This window comes from Enhydra lutris, unplaced genomic scaffold, assembly GCF_002288905.1.
Source record: "Enhydra lutris kenyoni isolate GAN:26980312 unplaced genomic scaffold, ASM228890v2 scaffoldscaffold10, whole genome shotgun sequence".
NCBI lineage: Eukaryota > Metazoa > Chordata > Mammalia > Carnivora > Mustelidae > Enhydra > Enhydra lutris.
In genome coordinates this window covers 15,847,076-15,869,554 of record NW_019154094.1, presented here as the reverse complement: position 1 = coordinate 15,869,554, position 22,479 = coordinate 15,847,076, and the positions used below count along the sequence as shown (strand labels likewise).

General features: G+C 49.7%; 1 protein-coding gene across 1 annotated transcript in view; it reads left to right on the top strand.

Moving 5' to 3' along the window:
* Positions 1–654: 654 nt before the first annotated feature.
* LOC111144234 (family with sequence similarity 3 member D) overlaps positions 655–22,479 on the top strand; it is a 28,220-nt gene continuing 6,395 nt past the window's right edge. Inside the window, exons 1-7 of the mRNA XM_022498447.1 lie at positions 655–675; positions 2,885–2,935; positions 4,715–4,822; positions 7,287–7,310; positions 10,541–10,658; positions 17,233–17,291; positions 20,027–20,077. Coding sequence (XP_022354155.1) covers positions 2,923–2,935; positions 4,715–4,822; positions 7,287–7,310; positions 10,541–10,658; positions 17,233–17,291; positions 20,027–20,077 — 373 coding nt within the window. The 5' untranslated portion in view covers positions 655–675; positions 2,885–2,922. The remainder of the gene's footprint in view (positions 676–2,884; positions 2,936–4,714; positions 4,823–7,286; positions 7,311–10,540; positions 10,659–17,232; positions 17,292–20,026; positions 20,078–22,479) is intronic.

Genomic DNA, 22,479 nt, shown 5'->3' with positions numbered 1-22,479 from the left:
CAAGTCAGTTGCCCTCTCTGAACTTCAGCTTCCTTCTCTACACAGTCGTCTCATTGCCCTAACCTTTCAGGACTGTGCAAGAATCCGGTTCATTCAGGCCCCTGATATTCTTGGAGCACCACCTCTGTGCTCAGCCTTGTACAGAGCCTGCAGGAAACCAGGCCTGCCATGGAAAAGGAAAGCATGCTTGCGGCTTATGCACAGAGCCAGACCTGCAGCCAGAAATCCAAAGGGGTCCAAGGGGAGGGGCAGGACAAAGGGAGAGAGGCTCAGGACAGTGAGGGAGGACCATGGGTTCTGCCTTCCCCTCCCTACTCCTCCAGCTCCATCCCCTCCTTTCCACCCTCCAGCCTCCCACCACCGCCAGCCCTGTGACCACATACTACCCTGGGGCCATCATATGTGTGCAAGGACAGTCCGACTTTTCTCCCCATGCCTTTGCCCCACAGCTCTGTAACCTGAATAACAGGTTGTGACAGACGTTCTCGCAGGAACAAGTAAGGAAGAAACTTTTGGTTTGGGTGGTTACGGATGGAATTCTTGCCCCACCCCGCATACAGGTCCGAAGTGCCTTTCTCCCTCCCTCCCCACCCCCAGCAGACCTGGTCCCAGTGCCCAGGGCTGTGGAGCTAGAGCCTCCTGAGCACCCATGGGCTGGCAGGGTGAGCTGGCCAGGTGAGCGGGCGGGGAGCTCAGGAGACTGGAGAGCCCTGCAGGTGCTGAGGGGACGGTTGGGGACTCAGCCAGGAGGGACATCAGACTCACCGCTCTCCCCACCCCCAAGCCCTGAAGCCAGAATCCATGCTTGGCATGGGCAGGACAGCAAGAAGCTAGCCCCATGCCCAGGTATGCGTCCCAGCCTCTATCTCTGTCCCGTCTCTCTTGTCTCTCTCTGAATGGCACTTTTTCTCCCTCTGAGCCTGGGTAAATGCATGTCCTGAGTATTTGCTCTTCCCTCTTGCAGTCAGAGCTGCTCCAGCTGGCTGTGGGGGTTCAGAGACTTAGAACAGTTACCACCAGCCCTGCCCTCCCCTCCCCTAGGTTTCCAGATACCCCCTGGGGGTCCTTTATGTGTTTTCCTCCTCTGTCCCTGTCTTGTTCTTTCTCTTTGTGTCCCTCTCTGTATCTCTGCCGTCCCCTCAGCCCCTTGTCCTTTGTCTCTCCAGTTCCGTCTCCCGCCTGCTCTCTATGAATATCAACGTGTATCTCGTCACCTGCGCGTCCCCAACTACTTGACCCTGTTCCATCCTTCCATCCTGTCTGGCCCCCAGCTCTCCTGGGTCCCCACACATGCGGATCCCACGGAACGTCCTTCAGCATCATCTGGGGGCCTGGGCTCCCAGACTGTAGGTCAGATTCCAGGAATACTCAAAAGCGTAATATACTCTTGTATCGAAAAAAAGTGAGGGGGGGTGAGGTGATCATTTGAATTTCAGGAAGTTAAAGTTCTATAAAACCTCTGTGGGCGGAGTCAGGCATGGGTTCACCTTTCTCACCCAGAAGGACCTAACCGGCAGGTCTGAGTGGGTGGGAACATTTTCAGACTTATCAAAAGGAAATGTAGATTTGCCCTTGCTTTCGTTTAAATATCAGGGAGTGACCCAGGGAACTGCTTGAATGGCCTCCTGTCTCTTATCTGGGTCCTTGGCCATAGGGCTTTGGAGACCAAGTTTGTTGGGATGGATTCTTAGGATAAAGAAGATTCTGGAGTAGGGAGGGGGCAAAAAGAGTCGTGGGAGCAATTCCTTGCAGTCAGAGCCGCTCCAGCTGGCTGTGGGGGTTCAGAGACTTAGAACAGTTACCACCAGCCCTGCCCTCCCCTCCCCTAGGTTTCTAGATACCCCCTGGGGGTCTTCACAGCTGCTGAGTCACTGGGAACTGCCCAGCACCTGGGGTGTGACACAGGTGAAAGCTGGGGCCTGGGGCTCAAGAAGGCAGGGAACTCCAGTTTCAACTCTCCTCTGGGACAAAGGGCCCTGGCAGTGGGACCCTGTGGGGATTGGGCAGTGGAGACCTCCTCCAAATTCTGGCTGTGACCCTTACAAGCTGAATAACCCTGGGCTTAACCACGGCGAGTCTTGGCTTACCTACCCTTAAAATAGGGGTGTGCGAGGACGAAAGGAGATAACTGCGTATATAGCACCTGCGCAAACTCACCCGTAATGTGAGCGTTCTCGTTACTCTTCCCCTTGGCACTTTGGCAGAAATCACTCGAGCTGCTGTTTCCTGATGGTTTTGCTGGAGCCAGCTAGCTCAATGTCTCTCAGCTGGCTGGAGGGACGGAAGGATGGATGGATGGATGGAAGGATGAACAGATGGAAGGATGGACGGACGGAAAGATGGACAGATGGAGGGTGGAAGGATGGACGGATGGAAGGATGGATGGATGGATGGATGAATAAATCAATCCTCCAAGAGACAGTGGCTGGCAGACTACAACTTCCTCTACCTGCCAATCTCTGCACTCAAAAAAGACGTGTTGAGGGCACCTGGGTGGCTCAGTGGGTTAAGCCGCTGCCTTCAGCTCAGGTCATGATCTCAGGGTCCTGGAATCGAGTCCCGCATCGGGTTCTCTGCTCGGCAGAGATCCTGCTTCCCTCTCTCTCTCTCTGCCTGCCTCTCCATCTACTTGTGATCTCTCTCTGTCAAATAAATAAATAAAATCTTTAAAAAAAAAAAAAAAGACATGTTGAATAGAATATAAAATTCTAGGGGCAGAAGTGAAGGAGAGCTGGAGGCAGAGAGTGAACAGAAGACAGATGGTGAGGAACCAAACCGAAAGTCAGTGATCTCCTCAGTCAGAGATACTCATCCCTAATCATCTACCTTATTCGTTTTCAGACCCCAGGTGCCAGTTTCCAATTTGATTTCCTTCTCTCCACAGGCTAACACTGACCCCAAGCTGCTCCTCACCTGGACAAGATGAGAAGATCAGGTAGGGGCCACGTTCCAAGGATTCAAAATCTCAAGGTCTGATACTGGTTTAGGAATCATTTTTTCTATCAGGAGTGCAGCCAGTCCCTGGACTCAGAGCTTTTTTGGCATCCCATGCTCTCAGATGTTCAGACCAGACTAACTCTAGGAGGAAACCCATCCAGGGGTAAGCCTGAAAGAGGGGAAAAGGCAACTTGCTGCCCATAGGCTGAAGGACCAGATAAGCTTTGCCATCATGGCCCCACCAGGCTGGGATCACAGGGACTGTCCCTATTTTGGAGATACCTAACCCTGGAAGGAAGTGAGGGCTCAAGGAGGGCTGTTCTAGAAACTTCATACCACGGGGCTGGGCACAAGGAGCAGCCTTTGCCTTCTCATCCATGTTCTCATGCTTTACCCTCTGTACAGATAGGGAGACTGAGGCACCAAAGAAGAAATGGACACAATTCATTTATATTCCCAAATAGCTGTGAGGAAGTTCAGAGCACAAGTTTTAGAGTCAGCGCACTTCTCTTCCCTTCAAACGCCACGTCTGAGCCAACTGACCACCTCCCTGAGCCTGTTTCCTCATCTGCAAAGTGGTAATGATCAGTAGCATCCAACACGTACATTTACCGTGAGGATGAACTGACATAACTATGTATGTGAAAGCTGTTGGCCCACTGCCTCCAACAAAAGTCTGTATCATGTGAGCTGATGCCCAGGGAGAATTCTGGGTGCCTCCAGCCACACTGGGGCCCAGAAGATGAGGGACCCTCCACAGCCCTGAGCCGTGCCCCACAGGATCCAGGGGCCTTCTCCACCCCTAGTAGCGAGAGGCTAACACAAGACCCCAGAGCTGAATTCAGGGCCACACGGAGGTCAGGGACGGACCTAGAGAGTGTGGCTTGATGGCAATGGGGCCACCAGAGTCCCTGAGCTAGGAGGTGTAGTGGCACCTGCCTCTGGCCCTCATGGGAGAGTGGGGGAAGGGAGTGAGACTGGGAGCTCTGGGTGTCTGTCCTGGGTGGGGGTTTGCTCCCCACTGGTGCAGAAGCAGTCAGGCTGTGAGGCCAGGGAAGCCACGTCAGCAAGGCCAATGTATGTTCCTATAGATAGCATTGTGTGGTTATTTGTGGCAGCTTTCAGGAGGAGTGATGGAAAATGTGAAGGACCAGCCCTAGCCCCAAGCCACTAGAGGCTGCCTACTAGAGACAACTATCCCATCGCTCCCAGCGAGCTGTGGGCTCGGAAGCAAGGCTGTTGAACCATGTCCACCCTTGACTGAGGCACTCCTGCCCAGAGAGGCTGAGCTTTGGCCCGAGGTCACACAGCGGCACTGGCTGTCCAGAGCACTGCCACAGCCTTCCTGACTCCTGTGGCAGGGCTCCCCGAGCGGGCTGTCTGCTGCAGAACCTGCCTCCTGCTTTGCTGCCACACATTCGGGCCTCATCCCGGGGTGCTGGATAAGAGTGCAGATTCCTGGGCCTCACCCCTCAAGAGTCTGTCTCTGGGTAGCTACGTGGAGCCCAGGAAGGCTCATTTCTAACTTTTTCTCCCAGTAGACCCACTTGGGGAAATGTGGCCACGTCACCTTGCATCACGGTCTCACCATTTGATCACTGCATGGACTCGCACATGGTCCCACCATGCGGTCCCCTGACCTGGTCCAAGGTGTGGGCCTCAGTCTGGTGGGGTCTCGTGACATGGTCTCACTGTGGGGATTCGGTAAGGACTCACAAGGAGCCTTGCTATGTGGCCTTGTGATGGGGCTTCACGGCAGGATCTCCTTGCTCTGCAGGTGTGCTCCGACTCCTGGCCCTCATCTTTGCCCTGGTCTCCACATGGATCTTTTTGCGCAGCTTCAGCAGCTTAAACATGAAAACTATCCATCTGTCCCGCTGGCTGGGTGAGTGGGGCTCACTGCTGGGGCAGGGACTGTGGACCAGGACGGAGCCAAGGATAGTCCTCCCTCCATCTGTGGGTGACCCAGGAGACAGTCAGACATGGCAGAGTTTGGGCTGCCTTTGGGACTCCAGCCTTTGGGGGGGGTGGAGCCTGCCAGGAAGCCTGGAGCCCATGGGGAAACAGAGAAGTGTTCCAAGACCCTGGCCAAAACATGTGCCTGCATCAAGGGCCATTTTGGAAATGTGATTCCAAGAAAAATGGACAGAGGGAGAAAGAAAAGGAAGGAAGGAAGGGAGGAGGGAAGGGAGGAAGCCAAGAGACACAAAACTGAGCATTGAGTGGTATCTAGCCACGGCTGCTCTCACCTCTTCCTGAAACACTCTTCACACAGATGTCCCTCTTCTCCAACTTCAGGTCTCTGCTCAAATATGACCTCCTCAGAGAGGCCTTCCCCAACAACCCCAGCTGCAGCCATGACACCTCCCTCTACTTTAGCCCCTATGTCAGCCTATTTCCTTGAGAGCTTCACCATCATCCATTATTAGGGTGTTTATTTATTTGTCTACTTGGTTGTTTTCGATCGCCATCCCCTAGAATGTAACCTTCTTGAAGGCAAGGATTTTATCCTGTGTACATCCATTTCTCTAGCACTCAGTGCAGGGCAGATGCTTAGTAAACATTTGATGAATGAAAGAAAAATGAATGGATGGATGAATGAATGATGAATGGGTGGACTGATGGAAGGTGGATGGAAGGATGGGTGAATGGATGGATATGTAGGTGGATGAATGGACAGGTGGATGGATAGATAGTGGATGGATGGATGGATAGATGAATGATGGATAGATGGTTGATGGATGGGTGGATTGGTAGATGGTGGGTGGAGGGATGGATGGATGGATAGATTATGAATGGGTGGACAGATGTATAGATGGATGGATGGTGGGTAAGTGGGTAATGGATGGGTGGATGGGTGGATGGATGAATGATGAATGGGTGGATAGATGGGTAGATAGATGGTTGGATGGCAGATGGGTGGCTGGATGGATGGATGGGTAGATGGATGGATGAGTGGATGATGGATGGGTGAATGAATGATGTCTGGATGGATGATGGATGAGTAATGGATACCAGTTGCTTACATGCATAACCTCATATAATTTACACAAATGGCCCCATGAGGTGATCCATGGTGTGGTTGTGGAGTGGACTCATACACGACTTTGTGGTGTGGTTTTATGTGTAGTCTAAGAAAGGAGAAGCTCAGGGAGCTTCAGGGAGATGAAGAAAGTTGCCCAAATTTCCCCTATATAGGTCAGCAGGAATGGGAGCCCATGTCTCTCAGGTCCAAATCCTTTCAAAGGAAGGAAGGAAAGGAAAGGGATTTATGCGTCCTTATTTGTCCTCCTTGGATTTAGGGAATGACCTCCACTGACATGGTCAATAACCTCTAGCAGCGCAGTCTAGCTCACAACTTCACAGCAATGAGAAGCCAGTCACCACACAGAGGAGTCTCTGAGATGCCACACCTTGTCCACTTCTGGTCAGGTGTGGCTCACACCCACATCAGGATGAATTGTATAAACCCATGTAGGCCACCATGTCCCTGGCCCCAGGGCAGTGCTTTTACAGAGATGGACGTGGCTGTGCGGACAGGCTGGGAAGAGATGGGCCCAGGTCAGTGTAGGAGGCTCTGAGCAGAAGTGGAGCTCAGGGATGTCCTCTAGAGGAGAGAGCCCCAGCCTGAAGTGAGAAAGAGGACAGGGTTTGAAAGTACACACCAGAACTGAAGTCTGATGAATCAACACCTCCAACCAACATGGAGTAACTATTCTGTTAGGTCCCAGGGACCCCAAAATGAGAAACATGTGGCCCCCGCTCATGGTCTGAGTCAGAAAGACAAACAGACTTAATTACAGAATATACAAAAACAAAAGTGATGATCCAGGGTCTCAAGAAATACTTAACAGGGACAGGACAGGTAACCAGTGGGAAAGTGGCCATTGAAAACCATGAATGCTCAGCCGCAGAAAGGGGTAATCACTTTCTTCAGAGGTTCCTACCCTGGCTGCATACACCCCCCCACCTTATTATTTAATGCACTAATAAAGAAGCACATAGATTATTGTAGCACAAATTTATGTTTTAATATTTTATTATATTGATGTATAGTTGATTTCCATTCTAATCTATTTTATTTTATGCATTTAATAACATGCTCTGTTAGAGCAGGAAGTCCTGTGTGTGTGTGTGTGTGTGTGTGTGTGTGTGTGTGTGTGTGTGAGTGAGTGAAGGGGTGGCAGTGTAAGGTGAGGGAGGGCTCCCTGACAGGGTGGGACTTCTAGAGTTCACCTCAACATCCCCCACAGGAGGAGAACGCTTGGCCCGGCCAGTGCCACTCTCCAGCCTCCAGCAGGGGGCGACCAAAGCACTTTCTCGCTAACCAGATTGTGTCTTCTCTCCAGCAGATTTGGACTCCAAGAAGGTCGGTGAGTATCACCCCAGCCCTGCCTTTGCCTTAGAGTGAGATTTTCCAGGGCTGCTCCTCCCAGCCCTGCAGGCCCTAGAAAAATCTTGGTGCCCAGAATCTGCCCGGCTCTCTACTCCCATGGCCCCAAGGTGCCTTCTGAAGCCCCCCCAGCCCTGTAGCAGTAGTGGCCTCCTCTCAGCCATTCAGACTGATGGAGATGGCTCAGCTCTCCCTTCCCTAGCAACCCCACCCTGCAGTCTGGATTGCCTCCCTAGTCACAGCCCCTGGCCCTGCACAGCCACCTCCCCTCTCTGACCCCCACTGAGCCAGAGCCCTGAAGATGGGTGCTGTGCTTATTATCATCGCGCAGCGACCACAGGCTTGGGTCACAGTTCCTGCTCCTGAGTTCCCCGGGGCCATATGGGGCACTCCAGGTGCCCCCAGAAGCATATAGAAGGGGGTGCTGGTTGTCTTTTAGGGTAGAAGTGCCCATTTTGCCAAGAGAGATGGGGCAGAGTGTTCCGGCCTCCGGGAGGGCTACCCCCTTCCAACGGGATGAGATCAGAGAAGCCATTAGGGAGGGAATCGCAAAGGCCTCGAGGCAGTAATGTCGGAGTCTGCAAGAGAGACCATGGCTGGAGAGTCAGGCACTGGAAAGTGGGAATGCTGAGGCCTCCAATGTTGGATACTGCAGCCGTCCAAGCAGGGCTTCAGTGAAAGACCACAGCTCCCAAAGTGTGGAGAGGGGGGAAGGGAGGGACAGTTATGATGATGATGATAGTACAGTGATGGAGGGCCGACTATGTTCTGTGTTCAGAGCGTTCCAGGCATCTCATGCAATCCTCACCACCTCGGGTAGGCACTCTAATTATACCCATTTTATAGGTGTGCACACTGAAGCTCAGAGAAGTGAAATCTCTTGGCCAAGGCAACACAGATGTACACAGTGGAGCAGGAGTTCAACTCCAGGCTAGCCCAGAGTCCACCGTCTCAACGCTCCTTTCAGGAGGCAACATCTCCAAGCCCCCCTTCTCCCACCCTAACGTAATAGTGACAGAAGAGGGTTGTAGTTCCAGGAACAGAATTTTGACTGAGAAGGGCATGGGGGCCCCCGTGCACTGTGGGGTTACAGAGAGCAAAGACCATATGGATCAACACCAACCATTCACCCACACTTGCAACTCCATTGACCTGAGCCTCCTGAGTCCTATTCTGGAGTAGACACAGAGTAGCACAGCATCTCGGTACAAACACACACACACTCAGGCATCATCTGCTGGGGCATGACAGATCTGGGCACACACGCTGCCTCCCCCACCGCCGGCTCTCCTGGTCGACATTGACGGTTAAGCCCCTTAATAGCAGCTCCACTGACAGTTCCAAGAAGAGCTATCCGACAGCCCTGATCTAAACCAACTCCTTCATTTTATAGCTGGCAAAGGTAAAGGGAGAGATTTCTGGCAAGTCACACTGAAGATTATTCAAGAGCAGCCCACATTTCCTGACTGCTCCCCCCCCCCCCCCAGTGCTCTGTTTCACACCCTCAGCAACAGCACTAGGGGTTCCCAGAGGGCTTGGAGTCTCAGGGTTTGAGGCAGCTGGTAGGGGCAGCCCCCCAGCCCAAATCCAGAAAGCAAATCCCTGCCTCCCAATGGCTGAGCCCCCTGGACGTCATCCCCTTCAACCAGTAGCTGGACCGTAAAGGATGGATGGTCAGAAAATCAATTCTGGAAAAGCCTGCTTAAGCCAGCTTGTTGACATCAGGTTTATCAGACTTAGCTGCAGTTGATTAGGCTCTGGGCAAACTCTACAGTGGGGTCCAGGGCCTGGAACAATCCCTCCAGCATCAGTAAGAATGTCTGGTCTCAGGAGTTACCTGGCCTTTCCATGAGGGGATAGGGCACCAGAGGTGAGGGCCCAAGACTCACAGGAGAGTAGGACCCCTCCCCAGCCTCATCCTCAGCCTTCATACCCACCTTTCGGCAGGTGCTAGGCCTCCTGAGAAGGGCCCTCTTCAGAAGGTGGGGAAGGGGTCAGGTCCCCACGTCTCCAGCTCTCTTTGACCAGCGCCACTGGCCTAGACACCCACTCTGCCCTTAACAGCCCCTTGTGGGAGTCTCGGCACCTGGCGCTCATTCTGGTGACAGTGTCCTAGTTTGAGCTCTGGTTATACCCATCAGGTGGGTGTATTGAGTCTCGGAGCAGGAGGCAGGCAGAGAGCCCACCATAGGCATTCTACTCAGGCCTCCAGGGCCGCCTGCTTGGCTGGAGTACCCGGGTGTGGGCTTGGCAAGTCTTGCACATTGGGTTGTGTCCGCCCGAGAGGGGCACTTTTCCTTGAGGCACAGAAAGGCTCCCTAGAGGCTGGCAAGATCCTCAGCACCCTGATGGTATCCTTTCTCCCAGCCTGGAGCCCAGCCCTGCCCAACCACCTATGCGTTCATTCAGTGAATGTTTATTGAGTGCCTACTGTGTGCCAGACCCTAGAGTGCCAGACACAGGAGTTCCCGGTACGATTTAATAAGATAATAAATGTAAAGTGCTTGCCACAGTGCTTAGCACACAGCAAGCCCCAGGCGGCTGCCAGCTTGTCTCAGGAAGCCTGGGGGTTCGCTCCAAGCCTGTGCTACCATAGCTCAGCCGGGAGCGGGGCAGGGGCTGGAGGACACACACTGCCCGTTTATGGCTTTCCCTTCGCAGGTGAACTTTCTCTAATTCGGTGTTTACCCAGCTTCCCTAATGGTACTTTCCAAACTGTCAGGTGGTGTTTAAAAAAAAAAAAAAAAAAAAACAGCAACAGCAGGCATTAATATAAATGAGAGCCTGCCGGGCTGAAAACACAGGTGACGGAGATCCCCGCTCACAAAGAGTCCGTTGGGTTTGGGGGTCACAGATACATCTCCCGCCTCTCTCCAGCCTCTGGGGCTGGCCCTGGGAGGGCCACCGGGAGAGGACACGGGTCTGAATCCGAGCCAGGCGCTGAGCTGGAGCTAGAGCTGTCGTGGAAACCCTGAAAATAAACTCGAGGGTAGTCAGACACACAGGTGTCCTGCGTCTTCGGTGGGGAGGGCTGGAGGCGTCCTGCGCATGCGTAAAGGGGCAAATCCCCCGGCCTCAGATGGTCAGCGAAGGTGCCTTGGGGTGGAGGCCTCTCGCAGGGTCCGGAGCCTGCTCCCCGGCCGTTCCCCTGCCTCCTCCCGAGCCCCTTGCCACGCTGCGACCACCAAGGTTGGTCTGTTCCCTCCACAGAGGTCGTGAGGACCAAGTGCGGCCTCAGCAAGCCCTGCCCAGACAATTTCTTTGCCTTTAAAATCAGCAGCGGAGCCGCTAATGTCGTGGGTCCCTCCATATGCTTCGAAAACCTTGTGTAAGTTTCTTGCGTTCCCTTTCTTTTCATGGGTTCATTCGCCAATTCGAAGGGTGCAAGGGCGGGCGCTGAGACTGGCCCACACCTTCCACTGGCTTGCTTTTCCTCTGGGCGGATGAGTCACAAGTAACAGTAATCCAGACAGCTTTCCCATCTGCCAGCACCTTGCTAAATGCTTCCCGGCTTCCTCTCATTCAATCCCCCAACCCTCCCTGGGGGGTGGGGGGTGGGGTTGCAATTAACCCCTTTGCAAAGATGAGGAAATGGAGGTTCAGAAGCCATTACCCAGCTGACCCGTGGCAGAGTCTGGATTTGAACTCTTGAGCTTGTCTGCCTGACAGCAAGGTCCTGGGCTTCCTCTAAAGGGGAATGCCTCTGGGGAGAGCTCAGAATCAAGATTCAGACCTCAAAGTTCAGATGGAGCAGGTGCGGTGGCTTCCATCCAGGTGCAGGACAAAGATTATGTACTCATTATCCAAACCAGATGGTAAAGGCTCTGGGGCACTAAGTTTATCCTACCAAAGGGGCCAAGGACTGGTGGTGTATGTATTTATGTATGTATGTATTTTTCTTTAAATTTAATTTAATTTGACATATACTGTATTATTTTTTAGGTAGAATTTAGTGATTCATCAGTGGCATGGAACACCCAGTGCTCATTACACCACGTGCCCTCCTTCATGCCCATCACCCAGTTACCCCATTCTCCCACCCAACTCCCCTCCAGCAACCCTCAGTTGGTTTCCTATGATTAAGAGTCTCTTATGGCTTGCCTCCCTCTCTATTTTCATCTTATTTTACTTTTCCTTCCCTTCCCCATGTTCATCTGTTTTCTTAAATTCCACATATGAGTGAAATCATATGGTATTTGTCTTTGACTTATTTCACTTAGCATAATACCCTCTAGTTCCAAACAGATCATCACAAATGGCAAGATTTCATTCTTTTTAATGGCTGAGTAATATTCCATTGTATGTATATACAACATCTTCCTTTTTTTTTTTTTTTATAAGATTTATTTATTTATTTATTTGACAGATCACAAGTAGGCAGAGAGGCAGGCGGGGGCGGGGGTGGGGCGGGAGCAGGCTCCCTGCTGAACAGAGAGCCCGATGCGGGGCTTATCCCAGGACCCCAGGATCATGACTTGAGCCGAAGGCAGAGGCTTTAACCCACTGAGCCACCCAGGTGCCCCTGTACCACATCTTCTTTATCCATTCATCTGTCAATGGACATCTGGGCTCTTTCCATAGTTTGGCTATTGTGGACATTGCTGCTGTAAACATTCGTGTCCCTTTAAATCTGTTTGTATCCTTTAATAAACACCTAGTAATGAAGTTGCTGGGTTGTAGTGTAGCTCTATTCTTAACTTTTTGAGGAACCTCCATGCTGTTTTCCAGAATGGCTACCTCAGCTTTCATTCCTGCCAACAGTGTAAAAGGGTTCCCCTTTCTCCACATGCTCGCCAACACCTGTTGTTTCTAGAGTTTTTAATTTTTGCCATTCTGACTGGTGTGAGGTGGTACCTCATTATGGTATTGATTTGCATTTCCCTGATGCTCAGTGATGCTAAGTGTTTTTTCATGTGTCTATTGGCCATTTGTATGTCTTCTTTGGGAAAACGGCTCTTGATGTCTTCTTCCCATTTCTTGATTGGATTATGTGTTCTTCAGGTGTTGAGTTTGATAAGTTCTTTATGGATTTTGGATACTAGCTCTTTATCTGATAAGACATCTGCAAATATCTTCTTCCATTCTGTAGGTTGTCTTTGGTATTGTCAACTATTTCCTTTGCTGTGCAAAAGCTTTTTATTTTGATGAAGTCCCAATAGTTCATTTTTTTCTTTTTTTTTTAAAGATTTTATTTATTTATTTGACAGAGATCACAAGTAGGCAGAGAGGCAGGCAGAGAGAGAGAGGAAGGGAAGCAGGCTCCCTGCTGAGCAGAGAGCCTGATGCGGGGCTCGATCCCAGGACCCTGGGATCATGACCTGAGCCGAAGGCAGCGGCTTTAACCCACTGAGCCACCCAGGCACCCCCCAATAGTTCATTTTGCTCTTGTTTCCCTCGCCTTTGGAGATGTGTCTAGAAAGAAGTTGCTGCGGCCAAGAAAGAGGTTGCTGCCTTTGCTCTCCCCTAGGACTTTGATGGATTCCTGTCTCACATTTAGGTGTTTTATCCATTTTGAGTTTATTTTTGTGTACGATGTAAGAAAATGGTCCAGTTTCATTCTTTTGCATGTGGCCGTTCAGTTTTCTTAACACCATTTGTTGAAGAGACTGTCTTTTTCCCATTGGACACTCTTTCCTGCTCTGTCAAGAGTAGTTGACCACAGAGTTGAGGGTCTATTTCTGGGCTCTCTATTCTGTTCCATTGATCTATGTGTCTGTTTTTGTGCCAGTACCATACTGTCTTGATGATGACAGCTTTGTAATAATGCTTGAAGTCTGGGAACTGTGATACCACTGACTTTGGTTTTCTTTTTCAACATTTCTTTGGCTATTTGGGGTCTTTTCTGGTTCCATAAAAATTTTAGGATTATTTATTTCCAGCTCTGTGAAAAATGTTGATAGTATTTTGATAGGGATTGCATTAAATGTGTAGATAGCTCTAGGTAGCATAGACATTTTAACAATATTTGTTGTTCCAACCCATGAGTATGGAATGTTTTTCCATTTCTTTGTGTCTTCCTCTATTTCCTTCATGAGTGTTCTATAGTTTTTAGAGTACAGATCCTTTGCCTCTTTCCTTAGGTTTATTCCTAGGTATTTTACGATTTGGGGTACAATTGTAATTCTTTCTTTTGTCTCATTTTTAGTGTATAGAAATGCAACTGATGGCTGTGCATTGATTTTATATCCTGCCACTTTACTGGATTCCTGTATGAGCTCTGGCAATTTTGGGGTGGAGTCTTTTGGGCTTTCCATATAGAGTATAATGTCTTCTGCAAAGAGTGAGAGTTTGACTTCTTTGCCGATTTGGATGCCTTTTATTTCTTTTTGTTGTCTGATTGCTGAGGCTAGGACTTCTAGTACTATGTTGAATAGCAGTGGTGATAGTGGACATCCCTGCCGTGTTCCTGACCTTAGGTGAAAAGCTCTCAGTTTTTCCCCACTGAGAAGGATATTTGCTGTGGGTTTTTCATAGATGGCTTTTATGATATTGAGGTATGTACCCTCTATCCCTACACTGTGAAGAGTTTTAATCAAGAAAGGATGCTGTACTTTGTCAAATGCTTTTTCAGCATCAGTTGAGAGCGTCATATGGGTCTTGTCCTTTCTTGTATTCATGTGGTGTGTCACATTGATTGATTTATGGGTGTTGAACCACCCTTGCAGCAAGGAATAAATCCCATCTTGTCATGGTGAATAATCCTTTTATTTTTAAATTAACGTATAATGTGTTATTAGTCCCAGGGGTCCAGGTCTGTGAATCATCAGGCTTACATACTTCCCAACACTCACCATAGCACATACCCTCCCCAATGTCCATAAGTGAATAATCCTTTTAAAGTACTGTTGGATCCTGTTGGCTAGTATCTTGGTGAGAATTTTTGTATCCATGTTCATTAGGGATGTTGGTCTGTAATTTTCCTTTTGGTGGGGTCTTTGGTTTGGGTATCAAGGTATTGCTGGCCTCATAGAATGAGTTTGGAAGTTTTCCTTCCATTTCTGTTTTTTGAAACAGCTTCAGAAGAATAGGTATTAGTTCTTCTTTAAATGTTTGGTAGGATTCCCCTGGGAAGACCTCCAGCCCTGGACTCTTGTCTGTTGGGATATTTTTAATTATTACTTCAATTTCCTTGCTGGTTATGGATCTGTTCAGGTTTTTTCTTCCTGGTTCAGTTTCAGTAGTTTATACATTTCTAGGAATGCATCTGTTTCTTCCAGATTGTCTAATTTGCTAGCGTATAGTTGCTCATAATATGTCCTTTGTTTGTATTTCTTCGGTGTTGGTTGTTATCTCTCCTCTTTCATTCATGATTTTATTTATTTGGGTCCTTTCTCTTTTCTTTTTGATAAGTCTGACCAGGGGTTTATGGATCTTATTAATTCTTTCAGAGAACCAGCTCCTAATTTTGTTGATTGACTCCACTGTTCTTTTGGTTTCTATTTCATTAATTTCTGTTCTAATCTTTATTCTCTCCTGCTGCTGGATTTAGCCTTTCTTTGCTGTTCTTTCTCCAGCTCTTTTCGGTGTAAGGTTAGGTTGTGTATTTGAGACTTTTCTTGTTTCTTGAGAAAGGTTTGTATTGCGGTATATGTCCCTCTTAGGACTGCCTTTGCTGCATCCCAACAGCTTTGAACAGTTGTGTTTTCATTTTCACTCCTTTCCATGAATTTTTTGAATTTTTAATTTCCTGGTTGACCCATTCATTCTTTGCTAGGATGCTCTTTTAACCTCCATGTATCTGTGTTCCTTCCAAATTTCCTCTTGTGATTGAGTTCTAGCTTCAGAGCATTGTGGTCTGAAAATAGGCAGGGAATAATCCCAATCTTTTGGTACTAGTTGAGACCAGATTTGTCACCCAGGATGTGATCTATTCTGGAGAATGTTCCATGTGCACTAGAGAAGAATGTATATTCAGTTGCTTTAGGATGGAATGTTCTGAATGTATCTGTGAAGTCCATCTGGTCCAGTGTGTCATTTAAAACCCTTGTTTCCTTGTTGATCTTCTGCTTAGATGATCTGTCCATTTCAGTGAGAGGGATATTAAAGTCCCCTACTATTAATATATTATTATCAATATGTTTCTTTAATTTTGTTATTAATTGGTTCATATAATTGACTGCTCCCATGTTAGAGGCATAAATATTAACAGTTGTTAATTCTTGTTGGCTAGGCCCTTTAATTATGGTATAGTGTCCTTCCTCATCTCTTTTGATAGTCTTTGGTTTAAAATCTAATTGGTCTGATATAAGGATTGCCAACCCAGCTTTCTTTTGAGGTTCATTAGCATGATAAATTGTTCTCCACCCCCTCACTTTCAACCTGGAGGTGTCTTTGGGTCTAAAATGAGTCTCTTGTAGACAGCATATCAATGGATCATGCTTTATTAGCTAATCTGATACCCTTTGTCTTTTGATTGGGGCATTTAGCCCATTTACATTCAGAGTAACCATTGTAAGATACGAATTTTGTGCCATTGTATTATTACCTGTAAATTCACTGTTTCTGTATATTGTCTTTGTTGCTTTCTGGTCTGTGTTACTTTTGGGTTCTTTCTTTGCTTAAAGGATCCCCTTTTGTATTTCCTGTAGGGCTGGTTGAGTGGTCACAAATTCTTTTAGTTTCTATCTGTCCTAAAAGCTGTTTATCTCTCCTTCTATTCTGAATGACAGCCTTGCTGAGATCAAGTACCACATCGGGCTCCCTGCTTTGCAGAGAGTCTGCTTTTCTCTCTGTGCCTCCTCCCACTTGTTCTCTCAGTCTCTTTCCCTCTCTTTTTCTCTCTTTCTCTCTCTCTCTCTCAAATAAGTGAAATCTTTTAAGAGTTTATTTATTTGTCAGAGAGCGAGCACAGGCATTCAGTGGCAGGCTGAGGCAGAGGGAGAAGCAGGATCCCTGCCGAGCAAGGAGCCCGATGTGGGACTCGATCCCAGAACGCTGGGATCATGACCTGAGCCCAAGGCAGCCGCTTAACCAACTGAGCCACCCAGGCGTCCCAAATAAGTGAAATCTTTTTTAAAAAACAGGGATTTTTAACCTAACTCCAATTTGAGCAAAAGAAGGAACTTAGTGATTCCCACATACAAAATGCCGAGATAACACGCTTCAGGACCAGCTGGATCCAGGGGGTTTAAACCATGTCATCAGGGGTCCCTCTCACACCATCTTTAGCTCTGTTCTCTTCTGTCAGACTCTGTTTTCTCAACATGAAAACGGGCTGGTTCCTGTGAAGGAGGGAGGCCACTAGCTGGCTGACAGCAGCCCAGGCTGGCAGCCCACTGGGAAGAGAACTTTCCCATCCAAACTATCCCTATAAAAGTCCCAAGACTGAATTTCATTGGCTGGCCTGGGTCATATGACCGTACTTGGCTCAGTTACTGTGGGCAGGGACACAGGGTGTTCTACTCATCTGGTCCTGGAAGACTGAGGTCAGCCCTGAGAACTACCTAATCTGAGAGTAGAGAAAGATAGTTTTCCCAAGAAATACCAGAAGATCGGGCTGTGGATGCTGGGCAGGCAAGAACACAGCTGGTCTCCATATAGAAATCTCAGCCTCTGCAGGATGGCACCAGCACTCTGGCTTCTGCCTTCTTCCCAGCAACCAGGCCTCACTGCTTGGGGGAGGTGGGCTGGTCCCACCTCCAACACCTCAGAGCCCCAGGCAGGGACCTTCCCTCTTTTCCAAGCAGACTGTTCTCGTCCAAACATGCCATGAGTATTCCTCAGAGAATCCAGCCCACCGCTCGTTTCCAGGAGAAAACAGATGGCCCAAATTATTCTGTGTTTCCTAATGCTTCTGCATAGCGCCGTGTGGGCCCCCTCAGAGTTCCAGAGTCACAAAAGCAGAGTGTTCGTTCCACACTGGGGACCAACTGTTGTATTTTGTTTTTCTTCTTCTTATTCAGGATTATGAGTCCTGTGAAAAACAACGTGGGCAGAGGCCTGAACTTTGCCCTGGTGAACGGTGAGCTGTAGATCTACCCCCAGACAGTCCCCACCATGCTCTTAGTACTGAGAGCCAAGAGGTATGGGGAGGTGGTTAACATTCATTCAGCCAACAGCAGCTCAGCTCCTACCACATGCCTGGGGCCATCCTGGGGAAGCTTGTGGGGCAGGGGGTCTAAAAGACCTGGTCCTACCCACCAGAGTCCTGACCAGGCTCCTGCCATGTGCAGCTATCCCAGGAGGATGTGCTTCTCCTGTGAAGCATGACCCCACCCTCAAGGCCACGCAGCCTAAACCAACACAAGTGAAACCATGGGGGACAACCCCTAACAGTGTGAGGTGATGAACTGATTACATACCTTCATTCAGTCATTCAACAGTATTGACAGGTACTGTGGGCCAGGCCCTGTACAGAGCACTGGGGTGGGGGGTGGGGTCAGCCATGAACAAGAAGGACTGGCCCTGGCCTCACACTCCCTGGGGTACCCATGAAGTTGACCACCAATCCAGTGGGGTGAGCATCTGTGAAGGAGAAGGAAGCACAGCCCTGAGAACTGGGACACAGAGTGGGGTTGGGGGTCATCAGGGGAGGCTTCCAGAGGGAAGTGCTGGTCAGCTGAGGCCTAAAGGAATAGTATGGGTTGGCCAGAAAAATGTAGGGGAGACTCCTTCAAGGCTGGGGCAGCACTGTGCAGGGAACAGAGAAGGAAGGAGTGGGTAGAGGGATTAGGGGCCACATGGGATCTCTCTGGACACATCAGAAAAGGAGGGATGACAGGTACAGCTAGGGCAGGGGGCAGGCAGGATGACAGAGTGAGGGGCTAAGTGTCCTGCTAAGAAGTGTGGGCTTAACGCAGAGGACAACAGGGAGCCTCCAATAGGCTTGGAGCAGGGCATGAGGGCCCAGCCCTGCATTCCAGAAACTTCCTTCCAGCTTGGAGTAGGGAGCCTGGAGGCAGGGAGATGTGGGGGAAGGCCCACAGCCTCACTACCCTGCATCTCTCACAGGGAGCAAAGGCAGGCCAAGCCTGAAACAGGGACACATTTCGGGAGGGGTGGGTTTACAGGGACAGAGTAAGGACCACATGCTCTGCCCTTGGAGAGGCACAGATGAGATGGAGAGCAAAGGCCAATTCCCTGAATCTAAGAGCCACTTCCTAGGACAAAGGGCACAGCAGATACTCAGAAAGGAGGAGGTCAAGCTTGTGTGTGGCATGACCATGTGAACACACTTAGGAAGTAACAGGGTTTGGATTGGTTGCTCCTACAGGAGCCATCTCCCTTCTGCCAAGAATCCTGCTGAGTCGGGAGAAAGGTCAAAGCCTAGGGCAAAAATGGAGCCTTACCCAAAGCAGGAGGTCAGAAGGCACGCCCTGCTCCAAGCCTATCTGGGGCTCCCTATTGTCCTTCGCTTCAAGGCCATACTTCTTGCTTCAAATAGTCTCCCATGAGACAGGCTCAGACTAGGGCCTCCTGCTCTTCCCCTCATTAAGCGCAAAGACAAAAACAAGCATCAGTAGCACCAAGAGCTGACGCTTGCTGAGCCTTTGCTGTGAGCTGTTTCGTTCAGCCACATCCCCATGCTACAGTGGAGTTGTATGCCTATGTTCTAGGTAAGAAAATGGAGGCTCAGAGAGGTTGGGCAACTTGCCCAAGGTTACACAGCTGATAGAATCCTCTAGATTTGAACCTGAATCTGAAGGACTCAGGTCAAATTGCTCAGCTGAACTAACTTCTCTAGGCTAAAAGCCTCTGGAAGTGCCTGCTAGCTGTGGAGACCGGCCAGTGGATCACTCTCAGGGCCTTAGGTTCTCATCTGTATAATAAGCCAACAAGGATTGCTGAAGATTGGTGGTTCTCAGTCTTTTAGGGGGCAGAGATTCTTTTAAGAAACCGTTATACCTCATCCCCTTAATTCTAGAAAAATGCACAAATGAACATGATCAGTTTCATGTGTACATCGACCGCTCCCTTCCAAGGACCGTATAGTGGTGGCTTTGAGAACCCAGGAAGGGCTGTGGTGTAAACCCTCCACCGACCCATCAGGAGAGCCTCCACTACCCAGGTCCCTGTCCTCACCCTCTTCAGGCATCCACAAACTGGCCTGGGGGGAAGGGTCCCGTGGTCAAACTGTAGAGCTGCCATCCCCTCTGCAACACCCCCATCTAGTGGCAGAAATTGAGAACTGCGACTCCCCCTAAACACAAGGTTCCCTGTAGGACTCCTTTCACAAAATACACAAAAGCAGTTCAGATGACAGGACTCTGAACTTTGACTACATTCAGCCCACTGCAAAACCCTTTGCCTTCATGAACCAGAGGATTCAGGTGTCCTATTTAGGAAGAATTAATGATAATGATTGCAGTTATTTTTACTACTGTTTTCCAGCTAAAATTCGTCTTGTATGTTTACTACCTAGTTTAAATCCCGTAGATCCCATAACCCATTGTTCAGATGCAGCAGTTGACGCCCAAATACTAAGAGGTGCGTTAGGAAGTGGCAAGGCAGAACACAGCCCCAAAGGTGTTGGATACTGTTCGATTCCAGAGATCCTTCACCATCATATCCTTGTACCTCTCATCAGCCCAGAAATTCCTGGGCCCCTACTCAGTCCTGCATGCTTTCCATAGGAGCTGACTTGACTCCATTATTATTCCATTTTTAGATCTTAGACTAAAGAGTAGCCATTTTCTGAAAAACGATAGGCAGGATGATCTATTTCAGGAAATTACAATTTTGCTCTCTCATCTGCAGGAACCACAGGAGTGGTGCTGACACATAAATGTTTCGACATGTACTCTGGAGGTAAGCACTGAGGTCTCAGGGTGGGCTGAGCTCCTCGGCTCTCTTCTCCTGAGGAGACGACCAGAGAGAAAGCATGGTAGGGGTGGAGGACCATCCTGCTGTCTTTGAAACTTCTTCCTGCTGTCTTCTCTGGGTGCAGATCCCAAGATCAGGAGTCAAGTGCAATAGTTCATTTGGGAGGGGGTGATCTCAGGAAATGCCAGCAGGAAGTGATAGAGAGAAGGGGGAGACAGCTAGAACAGTGTGTTACCAGGCTGAACACGCAGGCAATTGGAACTCAAGAGCCAGTGTCAAGTACTTACCTCAGAGAAATCTCAGAAAGGCAAGGGAACTGGGGCTGTAATTCCCCTAATTCATTGGCACTTTCCACATTTCTGGCCTGCACCAGGACATAGAGGAAGATCTGGAGGTCAGAGAGGACCTTGAGGCAAAGAAACACTGGTGTTGGCAATTGGAGGCCAAGCAGGTGTGCACTCAAGTGCTAAGAATAAAGACACACAGCCCAGTTTGCTCTGCTAGGTAAAGGTATTTTTTTTTTAAGACCACAGGGATCTCTCTTGGGCCCAAGGACAGAACAAGTCCTCCCAAGGCCCGGAAAGGATCACTTAGAGGCTCCAAGCTCTCTGCATGTTGCTGCAGACCTCTTTTCTTCTCTCTCTGCACAGGCGTGCTTTCTGAGCGCTCTGGACAGGTGACCACCCCACTGTCCTCCCAGCCCGCGGATAGGACCCTGACCTCCTTGGGCTATCTGTTCCCGCCAGCAGCTTCCTCACCTCCAGGCTGCCTGGTCAAGCTGTGCTGGGGGCAGGAGTCTCACCCAACAATCTGACATCTCCTAAAACACCGTGGAATCCATCCCAAACCCAAGAGGCCACCCACTGCCCAACTGGCAGCACACGCCCCTCCCTCTGACCAGAGACCCTCAACAAAGAGTGAGGCAGCAGCAGGGTGGCCCCTCGTAGGCGGCAGACGTCTTGGTCCAACAATCATGGGTTTCCATCAGGACAGCTGAACTGAGCCCAGCCCCCTTCTCAGAGTTCAGTTCGGCTCGGCCTCCCTCCCCTGTGCCTGGGAGCTCAGGGCCGGCTCTGGGCTCAGGCATCACTACCTTCCTGTACCCACCTAAACACATGAGCCCCAGAGAGGACAAAGCCAGGCAGCAAGAAAGCAAGAAGCCCTCTTGGCTTTGCAAACAAAGGAGGGGCTGAAAGGTGGGCCGTGGGAATCAGGTGCCCAGCAGTCAACAGCGGGGAATATTGGGAAGGGGATCCACTGCACCACACATGGAGACAGCAGCTGGCGCCCTGACCCCTGGTCCTCTGGGTCCCCTGAAGGTCATCCCCCGGCTGAGTCCCAACTCACGGGTAGGGTCTGTAGGGCCTGAGCTTGTGCTAGCTGACAGCCTGCCTTAGGGCCCATGCAGGCTGCTTCCAGGCATGCCCCGCTATGGCAGAAGCTGCAGAGTGGGACCAAGGCATGGCCAGGGCCTGGCAGGGGCTGGAAGGGAGGGAGGGGAGGACAGAGCTTGGATGGGCAGGACAGAGCTGGAGATGGGTGAGGAAATGGTGGGTCAGGGGTGGCTCAGGGCCAGGTTTATGGAAAAGATCCAGTCTCTGGAATCAAAGACTTCAGACTGAGGCAGGTGACCCCTTGTGAACTTCAGTTTTGTCATATGTAAAATAGAGGTAAATCACAATGTCCCTTCAGGAGACGGATCAAGGAGATTGGGTGGGAACTGACACCAATCAGTGGGAGGGGCCCGGAGTGCATACAGCCTCCTTCCCTCCCTGCCCTCCATCCACCTGACTCAGAAGTAAGGTCATTGTCAGAATGAAAAGGGTAAAAAATAATTTATTTTTATTTAAATTCAATTAACATCTAGTGTGTTACTAGTTTCAGAGGTAGTGTTCAGTGATTCATCAGTCTTATATAACACCCAGTGTTCATTACACCATGGGCCCTCCCTAATGCCCACCACCCAGTTCAGTTACCCCATCCTCCCACCCACCTCCCCTCCAGCAGCGCTCAGTTAGTTTCCTACAGTTAAGAGTCTCTTATGATTTGTCTTCCTCTCTGATTTCATCATTTTATTTTTTCCTCCTTTCCCCTACGATTCTGTTTTGTTTCTTATATTCCACATATGAGTGAGATCATATGATAGTTGTCGTTCTCTGACTTATTTCAGTTAGAAGAATACCCTCTAGTTCCATTCACATCATTGCAAATGGCAAGATTTCATTTTTTTTTAAGATTTTATTTATTTTTTGACAGACAGGGATCATAAGTAGGCTGAGAGAGCAGGGAGGAAGCAGGCTCCCTGCTGAGCAGAGAGCCCGATGCGGGACTCGATCCCAGGACCCTGAGATCATGACCTGAGCCAAAGGCAGAGGCTTAACCCACCA